General features: G+C 33.3%; 1 protein-coding gene across 28 annotated transcripts in view; it reads right to left on the bottom strand.

The window, feature by feature from the left end:
* LOC149908338 (uncharacterized) overlaps nt 1-13,945 on the bottom strand; it is a 465,602-nt gene that overhangs the window by 272,204 nt on the left and 179,453 nt on the right. Inside the window, exons 5-6 of one of the 28 annotated variants that reach the window (XM_090101756.1) lie at nt 11,102-11,192; nt 10,146-10,341 (exon numbers count right to left, since the gene is read on the bottom strand). The exons of 25 other annotated variants lie outside the window; for them this stretch is intronic. In XM_090101756.1, the coding sequence (XP_089957882.1) occupies nt 10,161-10,341; nt 11,102-11,192 (272 nt within the window). In that variant the 3' untranslated portion in view covers nt 10,146-10,160. Of the gene's footprint in view, nt 1-1,775; nt 2,039-7,595; nt 7,868-10,145; nt 10,342-11,101; nt 11,193-13,945 lie in introns of those variants that run through there. 2 more of the 28 variants (XM_090101770.1, XM_090101764.1) reach the window with 2 other exon arrangements.

Consider the following 13,945-nt stretch of genomic DNA (forward strand, 5'->3'; position numbering starts at 1 on the left):
GGGTGTACACAGTGGCAGAGCAACTCTTGCTCCTGATGCAGCGCCACCGCTTCTTCGTCAACTCTCCTATAGTACAGGAGCTTGCGAAATAATACGTGAAACCACTTATCATTAGGAGATTTTTGCCACGACGAGATTTTACGTACTTCACTTTGTAATCTGTAAATGTGAAAAGGTAAGTAAATGGATTATAAAAATAGTGCTGGAGAAAGTTGCAGTTGCAGTTTTAAGTAGTTGCAGTGTATTTTTTTTTTTATTTTATTCATTTTTTTACTCTTCAATTTCATTTGACTTTTTAAAGTTACTGTGACACTTTGTAAAAAAAAAACAAATATCTCATCGAAGTACATATAAGTAGCATTTTGTTTTAATTTCCTCATCCATACTATTAATTAATTAATATTATAAATGCGAAATTAACTCTGTCTGTCTGTCTGTTACTCAATCACGCCTTAACTACTGAACCAATTTGCATGTAATTTGGTATAGAGATATTTTGATACCCGAGAAAGGACATAGGATAGGTTTTATACCGGAAATCCCACGGAAACGGGAACTATGCGGGTTTTTCTTTGACTGGGCGGGCGATGCCGCGGGTGGAAAGCTAGTACACTAAATTATTTTATATACACGTGTAGGTAAGTATAAATACCTTAATATACTAAGCCTGATCCTAGTTAACATGCTGAAAATAAATACGAAAAAAGTTTATTATACCTACTTATCAAGTGTTTAACGCTGTTAGTACACCGACGCATTCGCGTGCGGCAGCGAATCTCTGCGAAACTACTGCGTAGCGAAATATCTGCGGAACCTTAGTAAACAGCAATGTTTTCGCAACTTTTTCGCAATGCGTCTGTGTAATGACCATTTCGCAGTTCCTTGCGAAACAATACTGACAAGGACGCAACTATTTCATCTATCTATGTGCTAGAGTGAGACATATCATATGCGAAAACCTGCCATACTACTGACAGATTTTTCGTTGTTTCGCTGCCGCACGCGAATGCGTCGGTGTACTAACGGCGTTATTGCAGAAAATTGAAAACAGTGCCTTGGTTATTGCCAAAGAATATTTCAATGATTTATTTTTCCATAATCTTTTTACAGAATTAATATTTTCACTACTTATGTCATTTGACATTTGAAGTGGCATACCACTGTTTAAATTATGGTACGGGAGCTAGTAACGTTTTAAAAAAGTCATTTTAGTATAGTTGGGTTTTTGATATACTGTTTCTCTTGCTATTTCGTTTAGAGTCCGGGCTGTCTGGCTGGTGGTAGTGGTTGCAGATAAGATGCGCACTAATAAACGCAACCACATAGCCACACACACAGCCCGGACTCTAACCGAAATAGGAAGAGAAACAGTATATCAAAGAACCAACTATACTAAAATTCTCTTTTGTCAACGTTGCTAGCTCCTATCATCACTTTATTTACAAAACCCTCCTCTACAAAATGTCCTTAAGAATTGGATATCCATTACATTACATTTGAATTATCCTAAGGTACAACCCAATTAAAGGCCTATCCAAACCATAGCTGCCCCATAATCGAGTAACGATCGGCTTTTCGCTACCGTACTCAGATCGGTACGCCGCGGCCTTACGCGATTAGTCTCTATAATATACTACGTAGGAGATTTAGTCGCGTGCCATCGGGATACCGCTACCCACGGCGGTAGCAGATACCGCTACCCACGGCGGTAGCAGATACAGCTGTAGCTTGAATAGGCCTTTAGTAGGTTAATATCAATATTTATATTTGACATGTCCTTTGGTACATTCCTAATTGGCCGTATAATAGTTATTTATTTGACCGGGTCCATGGTTATGATTACGGTTTACTTTAACGATTTTTTCGTCGTATGTCAGCAGGGACCCGCGACAGCCTCTCGACGCGTGTGTGGAACACCGCCATCTCTTCTTTATGACTTCCCCGTTGTTATATTTCTTAAAATGCAGCGAGTACTTATATCCCGATAGTAATATTAGTTCGTTGCCACGTTGTGATGTGATGAATTGCGCGGAATCCTCTGTAAAGAATTAATCTATTTAATAATCAATCATAAAGTAGATTTTGCGTATTTAACTCGACATGTTTTTAAAAGAGCAACTAGATAGTTTTTTTCTTGATTACAATCATGTAATCATAATTTTGTATTAAATTATTATACAAGTATTTTACTTAATTGAATGAAAATAATTCCAAATTCATAAAACATCAAATATATATATATATGTGTATATGTATAAATTTATAAAGAATACAAAAAATTCGATCACGAGGCGGAACTTTAACCTTGAACCTTGACCTTTCGAGTCATGCCTGACCAACTCGGCCACTCGTGACCCGCCAGAGCGATCGAATTTATTCTATTCTTTCAGTTTTATGTGTCTAAGGGACACACCGCGTAGTAGTTGTAGTTGACAACATATTATATGTAGTTGCTCAATGTGAAGACATGTATATTATAGGATATATTTTAAGTAACTGTTACAGTGCAGTAAAAAACTTTAATATTATCAAATTATAACTTTAATTTCTAAATAATAGGTAATTTTTGGGCAGCCTTTTTTTATAGTGGAGAATGCATTTAGGCCAGGGCACTCGGGGGAAGAGCCCTGGGTTATGTCGGACTCACCCTGCTGAGTGCAGGGTCCTACCGACTAAACTCCACTGTGTTCCACCGTGCCGCTTTATTGACGGGGCCGCGGGTATTCGGTAGAACCGCGTCCGCAGAAATTTTTGGGCAGCCTATCACATAATATCTTCAAATGACTTGCCTTAAAAGTAAACTATAGAATATGACTTTAATAACAATACAGGGTGTCACAGAAATACCGCAAAGCGGTGGTCAAGAAACATAGCACTCTATGAGCTACAAAAAACATCTTGCAAGTACATTTTGTGCTTTCAATTTTGTACATCAATAACTACAAATAGCTCACATGTAATAAAAATCTAGCAAACTGCAGATTTAAAATTATTTAATTCACATTGACCCTTTCAAATTTGGATTAATCTTTTTTTTCTAGAGATTATCCTACAACTTAAATAACTAGGTTCTTACAAAATACATTTAATACACTCCAAAAACCAAGTGTAGTCTATGTATTGTTACATGGAAAATAAAAATAACATTCTGTGGCTAACACACGATATTTTAGTGTAAGTATGTATGTATTTTATCATACGTATATATTACACACAACAAGTATTTAAATATTTTATTTCATATTTATATTCGTATTTTATTATAACACAAACATTCATTACACAAAAACACAAAAAATACAGACATGCATTACACTCATACAAAATAATTATAATATTTATTATTCCATAACATAGTCGCGGTATTTGCGTAGTATGCGTGCCGCGACAAAAATTATCACGAAGCCAGCGGGTAGATCGTAATACTTGACATCAAGTTTCTTCACAATTTAAATTAAATTTAGTTCGATCATAGTAACCGAATGCGCCTATTGTCAGTGTTTTAATTTGTTCTCATATTTTTATATTCAAGGTGATTTTTGTGTCCGTTAATTATTATAATATATTAATACTTTCTCCTTTAATTTTTAGTTAATAAACGATAAACAAATTGTGAGTGTGTGTATAATTCGTGCATAACCCAAAAGGTACTGTGTCTACATATTCATTTACACGCACCCCACACATTCGACAAAATTGGGTCGAAAACGAGTCGGTTATACATACAAAAATAAAGGAGAAGCCATAGACGAAGCTATTGGGTCCTCTTCACAATGAGCAGCATTGGGCGAGTATTATCATTTCTTATTTCAGAAGTAAAAAGCTATAGCAACTAAAATCAGCCAATCAATGAACAGTATCATGATTATGAGTAGAGTTGACTTTAATGATCGAATCATCCAACGTCCACAGGCTACCGTGGCAGCCTTTAGCACAATGTGTCGAACACTGCCACCGTTTCTTTACCATTCCACCCACTTTCATCTTCATTTGCAACGAGTAGGTGTATCCAGAGAGCTTGATCATCACATTACCACGTCTTGACTTCATAAATATTGGATTTGCACCTGAAAATGTATTTTTGTCATTAAATACAAAAGATATGACTTAGATTTGGCTAGGCTTAGAGCTGAATTCTATAAAAACTGAGCATCGATGTCTGTTAAGATCAAGCTGATCAGTGCCTGCCTTGTGCCTGCACGATAAATCGTCAAAAACATCCACACAAGGAAGGAAGAAAGAGTAATTTCAAATTTGCCCCTGCTGTAGTTCCTAAAGTATCAACCGTACAAAAAAATATGACACCATTTAAAGGAAATTTTATTTATTTTCCTAGGAGTAAAGACTATAAGCAACCAAAATCAGCCAATTAATAAACAGTATCATGATTATGAGTAGAGTTGACTTTGATGATCGAATCGTCCAACGTCCACAGGCTACCGTGACAGCCTTTAGCATGTGTCGAACACTGCCACCGTTTCTTTACCATTCCACCCACTTTTGTCTTCATTTGCAACGAGTAGGTGTATCCAGAGAGCTTAATCATAACGTTACCACGTCTTGACTTCATAAATATTGGTTTTGCACCTGTAAATGTGTTTTTGTCATTAAGTAAATGAGATATGGCTTAGATTTGGTGCTGAATTTGATAAAAACTGAGCGTCGATGTCTGTTAAGATAAAGTTGATCAGTGCCTGCCTTGTGCCTGCACGATACACCGTCAAAAACATCCACACAAGGAAGGAAGGAAAAGTAATTTGCCTCTGCTTAAGTTCCTAAATTATCGACCGATAAAAAAATATGACATCATTTAAAGGAAGTTTTATTTATTTTCCTAGAAGTAAAAGCTATAAGCAACCAAAATCAGCCAATCAATAAACAGTGGCATGATTATGAGTATAATTGATTTTGAAGATCGAATCGTCCAACGTCCACAGGCTACCGTGACAGCCTTTAGCGCAATGAGTTGAACACTGCCACCGTTTCTTTACCATTCCACCCATGAACATCTTCCTTTGCAATGAGTAGGTATATCCAGAGAGCTTGATCATCACATTACCACGTCTTGACTTCATAAATATTGGTTTTGCACCTGAAAATGTTTTTTTGTTCAAAGGTATACATTCGTTATCAACACAACATTCAATCTTCAAATTTGGCACAGTAACGCACACACGATTAGGTGTCCGGGTGAGAGGTATTCAATTACCGTAAGCGAAATAGAGACATACTGCGACATATCCATTAAATAGCTTGGCTTTTTGAGCTGGCGTAAACTTTAATGGTTTATCTAAAAAATTCAGATTCAAATGAATTTTGAAAAATTGTGTGGTTTCCATTAATTTAAGTTACCTAATGTAGTGCTACTAAAATTAAACAATAATTTGTGACATCAAACATTTAATTAATAATTATATCATTAAAACAATGAATGTCGATGTGCGATTATAATGATTATTTTTCCGACCCAAATATCGACCAATAGAATTGCACCATTCGACGTCACGTGGTACAACCTACATGGTATTATACTGATAATTTTTTGAAAATTTTCTCTGGTCGTTGACGTCAAACTGACAGGTTGAATTCAATTGTGAAATTATTGGCCGACATTTGGGACGGAAAAATAATCCCCCGAATACCACACGAGCTTCAAAATTATCTGGCATTTCCCTCAAGGTTCCCTGCAAACAAATAAAGTCGTTAAGTTTTTCAGGAAAAATCATTCGCGCTTCGCGCTCGTGATTTTTTAACCTTCACTAAAAACTTGACTCCTTCATTTGTTTGCAACGAACCTATCGTAAAATACCCGATAATTTTGTAGCTCTTGTGGTATTATAAGTGATAAACTATTTGAATATTTATGGCCTATTCAGATTAGAGCGGTATCCGCTACCGCCCGGCCCTGGGTAGCGGTATACTCAGATAGTTATGCGATTAAAGTCTCTATCATATACTATGTAAGATATTTAATAGCGTGCCATCGGGATACCGCTACACACGGTGGTAGTAGATACTACGCTAATCTGAATAGGCCTTTATGTTGAAATTATTGACTAGTTCACAACACCAATTTAACATTAGTACATCAAAATTAATTAAAATTTTAAATACAACTCCACACCTTTCCTTAACCAAAAACAAACATTCTGTTCCATCTAAAAACTAAATTTCTAAATAAATAAAAACAATCACAATTCCAAAATATACAAAAGCTTTGGTATACCAAATAAATAAAATTAAAATAAATTCTTAAAACTTAAATCTTTATGTGTTATAGTAAAATTATATCTACGTATACATAGTCCAAGAGATGACTATCAAATACAGAGGTACTAAAATACAGATTCTTTTTTCTTATCGATATGTAAACCCTTTGAAAACATGTTCCACGTTAAACTTTTCTATACTTGGCGAAAGCTTCATAATTCGTCCCAATCAGTACTTCCGAAACGTTTTTTGAATATAATGTAGTATAAGAAATAGACATTTATTTGAAAGAGCCTACAACTATTAAACATTGAAATGTTAATTTTAATCATTTTTTTTTATATTTTTTATTTTTTATTTTTTTTTTGCTTACGTAAAAAGACTAAACCACCTTAACAAGAATTTCTCAAACCGATTGTTCTTATTGTATCTAATTTTACGAAACATCCTTATGATGAACTACTTTTCTACGCAAAAACACTTAATATTAATTTTTTTTGTTTTAACATTGAAGGAAATAACAAGCATCCCTAATCTAGAATAGAATTGTAATTATGAATAATCTTTGATTATAATACTTTAAACATGATTATAACTAGTACTGTCTTTGCCTATCTCTTTCTACTACATTTTAGGAACTACATAAGCGCAACTACTAAAGTGAATATACTCTTAATTACACGCAAATTGTATGAACTAATTTACGTGTATTATAATTTAGACTGATTATATTCCTACCGACTTTTTTATTTATATTTTTTGCTTTTTATTATTTTTTTTTTGTTTTTTATTAATTTTGTATTGATAGACAACATATACCTACATTATTTGAGTTTCTAAATACTAAAACTACTGTAACTACATCTTTGTAAAGTTTTGGTGGGATACAGCTTATATCGAGCTGATAAGAGAGATCTATAGTAAAAATAATAATAAATGTATTAAATATCTAGTTTCCTACACATTTAAAGCGCAAAATTACGTATAATTTTCCTTATTTATCTAAAACACTTATAACATTCAATAAAATATGGATGAAAATTCTTAATTCCTTATACGATGTGCAAAACTTCGAGAGCAATATAATATCATTATCAAGCTTATTGAAAAGCAAGAAAATACTACCTTAAATACTATACTACCTACTCTTGCAACATAACATTAGATCGGCGTTTTTCCGCAAGAATTACATGTATAACTCAATTAGATAAAGAAAGAAATTCAAAATGGCGTCGCTCAGTTGTCAAACTGTCATTGAACTTGCGTGTGAGTAGGGCGCATACATTGAGTGAGCGAGAGAGAAATACTTCATACACCATTTTAGAAACCTTCTGAATCTAGCCGGATTATACACGTATAATATAGAATGCCTTCTTTATCTGGCCGGGTTATACAGTGTTTTAAGCGGTAGATGCGTCAGAACTTTCACACAGGGTGTTCACAGCGGGCTTGTGATTGTGCATGTCCTTCAGGCGGTCAATGACGTCCTTGTACGTGGATATAGAAGCCCTACATCCCTTCCGTCCGTGGGTGGAACACACCCAGCGCTTGCGCTGCGGGTCCTTAGTACCCGTACCTTTCTTCATGTAGTATTTATATCCATTGTGGAATAGCAGTGGTTTGCCTTTGATCGATGTTATGAAAACCGCTTTTTCGCCTAAAATATTTTATGGATGTTAGTAAAGCTTCATGCAATGTAGTATTACTACTATCGTTAATGTTAATCTAGTTCTACTTTACTCTTAAATTAAATTAAATTAATGTAAACTGTCCAATAAAACTACATTCAAAATTTATATTTTAATTGATCATCAAATACTAAAATGAAAAACGATCTGTATAAAAAAATATTTAATTCACATTGATACATAAAGCTTTTATCTACTGATATCTCTTCTTCGGTTTTCCCAAAATAGTCCATTTTAATTTCGCTGAACCATGTAAATATATTTATTTACATCGAAACTGTTAAGCAGAGAGTCCATCCAATATTTGCATCTATAAAACATGAACAAAATATATTTAATCGAGCTAAAAAAATATTTTTTAAATGCCAGTAATATACTTACAGAAATAGATCACAAAACAAAAATCGTTTCATACAAGAATCGCAGGGACTTACCGGAAACCCGGGATACTATACCTGAAACAAAACAAACATATTACCTCAAAATTTCAACATAATTATTAAAAAAATACTTTATTTACACAAAAAACAACCATAGTGCCAATACTTCATATAACCGTAAAATTAAGTGTTAGTGTTTTTTCAGATGGTTTGAAACAAATAAGAGCTACAAATACATAAGAATTTTTAATAAAAACATCGATTGTAATATTAACAATTAATTTAACATACATTCATATTACATACATAGTATATTCACAATATATTCATAGCAAAATAATAAAAAAATAACCAAAGTGAACCAAGCTCACACATCGCTTGTCGTTTTCTTAATTTTGATACATGTAAAGAGTATTATCGCATACAACAATTTTAAAAACACAATCTACAATTAAAAAAAATCTTAATTTCATCAATTTTTTTAACCGAAACGTATCGGTCTCGAAGGACCAAGAAGTATGTCCATAAAAAGTGCCTTCTTAGAATCTTTTAAAATTTACTTGTATGTCAAATAATTCATTAAAATCCATAATAACGTATAAAAATATAAATTCAATATAAGTTTTAATGATTATATACCACTTATAGGTCTACCAGAATCTGATGGCATATTTATATTTAAAAAATTAAAGATTTTCATGTGGCAACTTAATTTGACAACTATCAAATTGGTTGTCAAATTATTTGTTTTGATGATAAATTTTTAGGATTTTGTCTTCAAAATCTTCTAAATGTCGATAAAACCGCTGCGATCACAAGCAAGAGGTGTTGTTTACAATGTGTATAGAAAAATATTCGATGAAGAAGGGTCAAACTCATCACAATTTTCAATTTTAAAGCGCGTGAAAGATTTTATTGCTAAATTGGACTTACCCGTTTTGATACTTTAAATTAAAATGTTATAAATAGGTATATAATATTGTTTGTTGATTAAAATATAATTTTATGAAAACTTATAACAGGAGTTTCCAATTCCGCTATTTGTCAAGTCCAAGGTGTACAAGTCAATTTTATAATGTGTTAAATCTTACGAAAATAAACATGATTTTATTTTAATATTGTTTTATTTTATAAAAAATTATAAACAATCGTTAAATATAGTAAATAAGTTTTGATCTGCATTATCATTACATCCATATTTTCACATGCCATAATTATATATTACATATATTCAAATATAGGTGTGTAATACATAATATTATGTATTACCTTTAGAAAAGTAATATGTATATTATACATGTAATAAGTACCTACATAATATTACGTGGATATCTCATTATTAAATACAGTATTATCCACTTGTGTAATATAACTAATGATATTGAGGACAAAATAAAAAATACGCAGTATCAAGATCGTTCAGTCCATTTTCCCTAGGGTTGCACACTCAAAATTTTGATTTCCCTAATTGCCATCAGATTCTGGTTTACCTATATCTACCCTCGACTGTTAAAAAATGAATAATATTGCAGACACTTTCACTTTCGAGTAAAACTGCCAAAAAACCTTACTTTGGAAGATTCATAATAAAAAAATGGGCATTAAATCATAATTAATCATTTTACATATCCAAACGAATTAACAGAAGAAATTCAAATGCCTAAGTGTGAGGCATGATCAAAATTTGTATTCTCATAAAATTACTAATTTTAATAAGCATTTCTTGCTATACAACTAATAATGCAAATTCAACTTCCCTTGGAAAGACATACTTACAAAAAGTGCTTAAAACGTGAAGAAGATTTAAAACTAAAATAAGGCATAGGCGTGAATTCATAAAGTACGTTAGATAAACTCTCGTTTACTTGGAACATGGTTATGCTCATATCTGACGCTCACAATTTTCTGCTCTTCCATGTAAATAACTGCTCGGCATCCTCTCGTGAAGTGTGTGGAACAAACCCATCGTTCTTTGCCTCGCATGTGAGTATATTTCTTCTTTCTGAATGTGTATCCCCCAAGGTGAAGCAGCTTGCTTCCATATCGGGATATCACGAAGTGCGCTGAAAATGGGAACATCTTTAGTAATGTAGATTTACTTGTATATATCGTAAATATGGAATTAAAAGTACATTGTAATGAAAGGGATCAATAATACTCTCTCATTACTGACATTCAAAATTATATAATTTTTTTTATGAGTAAGTATATATTTTTAGCTGATATTTATAGCTAGTAAAATATTAAGCTTATTCTATGACCATACATTTACATACATTTTTGGGATACATAATTAAACGAGTTATTTGCATAGTATTTTTAATCTTATCAACACATTGAAGATCTATCTCCCACGCCGCGCCTATAATAGTAATTGGAATTGTTTTAGTGATTTGGTATGATTTAATTTCCCAAATTTCGGAACTAGAAAACATACCAAGTATATTTTATACATAGTATATCTACTGTAGAATAGATATTAGTTGAATCTTTAGATAATAGTTGAATCTCATCATATTCTTACAAGATAATTACTACCTTAGACTAGATATCATTATCATTAGCAAAAACTTAATAAACAAATCTCAATTCACATAGAAAGGAACGAAATATCACGTAGACTGTTCATATTGTATTACATCCTACCTATTACATTAGTGCATGTGATTATTATCACTTATTATTCACTAAATAGTATCACGACTGCTTATTGGCTAAACTTTACATTAGTGTGTGTGATTGTTATTCAGTTTAACAATAACATTTTCGTATGTGTGCACGACAGCGCGGCAGTTTCTATGGTTGTGTGTAGAACATATCCACCTGGTTTTGTCAGACGTCACTTTTTGGGCGCAAAACGTGAACCCGCCCACACAGAGCAATGGCTTACCACGCCGAGATTTTACGAATGTCACTGAAACATATCGACATTTAGAAAACAGATCCTATTAGCTATATAAGGTTTCATTTAGTTCTTCGCTCTCTGGTTCGTATCCGCTTAAATAAGCACTACAAAAGCTTCTCATGAAACAAATTAATACGAATAAAAAAGCGTACAAACGCTTTTTTATACGCTTAACAGCTTTATTTAAATAAAAATAACTCAATTCGAGTAAAACTTAACTACAAGTTACTATTACTATACTCTGTCCATTATATTATTTGCTTTTTGACAGCTTCACGCCTATGAAGGATTGTATTGTCTATGTTAAAATGTCATACAAATAATTATAGTACTTCATGGACAGGCACCGCCCACTTAGTGATGTCTACACAGAATCATTCAATGGTGGGTCGATAGATTATAATAATCGATAGAAATACTCTGTAAAATATATCCGATACAGAAAAACTCTTCTATTATGTTATGTTATATATATTTATGTTATATAATTTAAACATAAAGACAACCAAATTGTAAGATAGAAACCAATAAAAATAGAAAAATAGAAAATAATATAATATTAATTTAGTTTAGTTTTAACATACAATGCATAAAAGAAATGTAACAAACTATTCGATTCGGATCTTATCGGATAGTAAAGCAGCACTCATGGCAATCAAAAGCCATGAATTCACTTCAGGGTTGACCCTTGAGTGTCACTTAGCCCTTACTAAGGTATGTGACCTGGGAAATTCCCTAGTATTACAATGGATAAAAGGACACAGTAGCTCACGTGGAAACGATGCTGCTGATATACTAGCCAGAAGGGCATCTGAAACACCGGTCATGGGACCTTTTCCCATTATACCGCTACCTGCTAGCTGGACCCGGTTGATGATTACCCAGCTCACTAGCACTGCTCAGAGAGCGGAATGGTCATGCAGATCTGACTGCAAGCAAGCCAGAGAAGCCCTACCGGACATTGACTCGAGACTTGCACGTCGGCTTCTCAACCTACGTAGAGTGCAACTAAGCGTAATAACAGGGACCCTCACAGGGCACGGCCCCTTTAACAAACATCTCTTCAATCTAGGGATCACAGACAGTCCGCTATGCAGAGCATGCATGGAGACCGAGGAAACGGCAGCCCACGTCATCATGGAATGTAAGGGGGTTGCGGAGTACAGGGCAAGACACCTGGGGTCTCCCGGGTCCCTCCCCGAAGCCTTTGGCAGCCCTCACAAGCTGCTTGGCTTCATGGAGGAGCTCGGGTGGTTTCAATTTTAGCTGGTTTCCCCCACCTCCCTCTCTCACGCAAAATAGGCGCTTGACGTCGAGTTGCGGAGAAATGCCCGTATTATTATTATTATTATTTTATTAACATACAATGCATAGATATGTGGTCTTATTATTACATATCTCATTAGTACGTTTACGTTGTAATTATTATTTACGTACCTGATTCGATTTATGCTAGCAAATTGTTAGAAATAGAATTGTTTTTGAATGATAACAATATTAAAATATTTTGTGTAACAGAACATTGGCTTAAACAATGTCAGTCGTTAGTAAATATTGAAAATTACAAATTAAAAAGTATATACTTTAGGACACAGGCTATTCACGGAGGTTCTGTTATTTTTGTACATGATAGTGTAAAATGTAAAGAACGAACTGACATTGTTAGTCTTTCTGTAGAACGGACCATTGAACTGTCCTGTGTGGAGCTGGAGCGTTATATTATTGTTTGCGTTTATAGACCCCCTTCCAGTGACTATAATATGTTTGAGATAGTCATGGAAGAAATATTAAAGCATCTAAGCAGGAGTAAAAAAAAAGTTATAGTATGTGGTGATTTTAATATTGATTTACTCTTACAAACACAAACGGCTACACGAATTGTTAATTTATTTCAGTCATTTAATCTATATAAACTTTTTAACGAACCCACACGAATTACACCTACTTCTGCAACCTGTATTGATAATATATACTGTGACTGCATCTGTTTAGAGAAAAATATTCTCAATGCATTGACTTCGGGATCACTGTAGCCAGAAAGTAGTTTTTGAATGGGATTGCATACCTTCATTTAAAAGGATTAATGTTAGGCCTATAACTAAAAAAGGCATTAATAAATTTAGGAATAATATTAATAAAAACCTGCCCGTTCTAAATGATCAATCCTTTCCTAATAACCCTTGTGAAATGTTTAATAATCTTTTTAATTTAGTACATAATGAATTTGAAAAAATATTTAAAGTTAAATCTTTAAATATTACCAAGGATTTACCATTTAGTAAATGGGCGACAGCTAGTTTACATAGGTGCAGGAACATTCTTTATGAATTATATGGTATGAAGCAATATAATAAAGACCCATCTTTTCTTAGTTATGTTAGAAATTACTCAAAAACTTTTAAAATTGTTTGTTTTACTGCGAAGCGTTTGTATATCAGAGATAAAATACGCGACTCGGATAATAAAGTTAAAACAATTTGGTCTATTATTAATGGTGAAATGGGTAAAAGCAAATCAAGTAATACCATAAAACTTGTTAATAATGGCATGGTTATTGACAAAAATGTTGATGTTGCGCTTGCATTTGAAGATTTCTTTAGTAGTGTCCCTGCTACTATTACTAATAGTTTAAATTCGTCTTCAGCACTTGCAGAGACCTTTTTGAGGGACCATGTTGCGGGGTGCAGCACATTATTTGAATTGCGACACGTAACTGCTAATGATATTGTTACAGCCTTTAAGACACTAAATTTAAAAAATAC

Source organism: Colias eurytheme, chromosome 5 (genome assembly GCF_061535395.1).
Source record: "Colias eurytheme isolate Ceu_HAF_F1 chromosome 5, ilColEury1 Martin Lab GWU primary, whole genome shotgun sequence".
In the NCBI taxonomy this organism is placed as follows: Eukaryota; Metazoa; Arthropoda; class Insecta; order Lepidoptera; family Pieridae; genus Colias; species Colias eurytheme.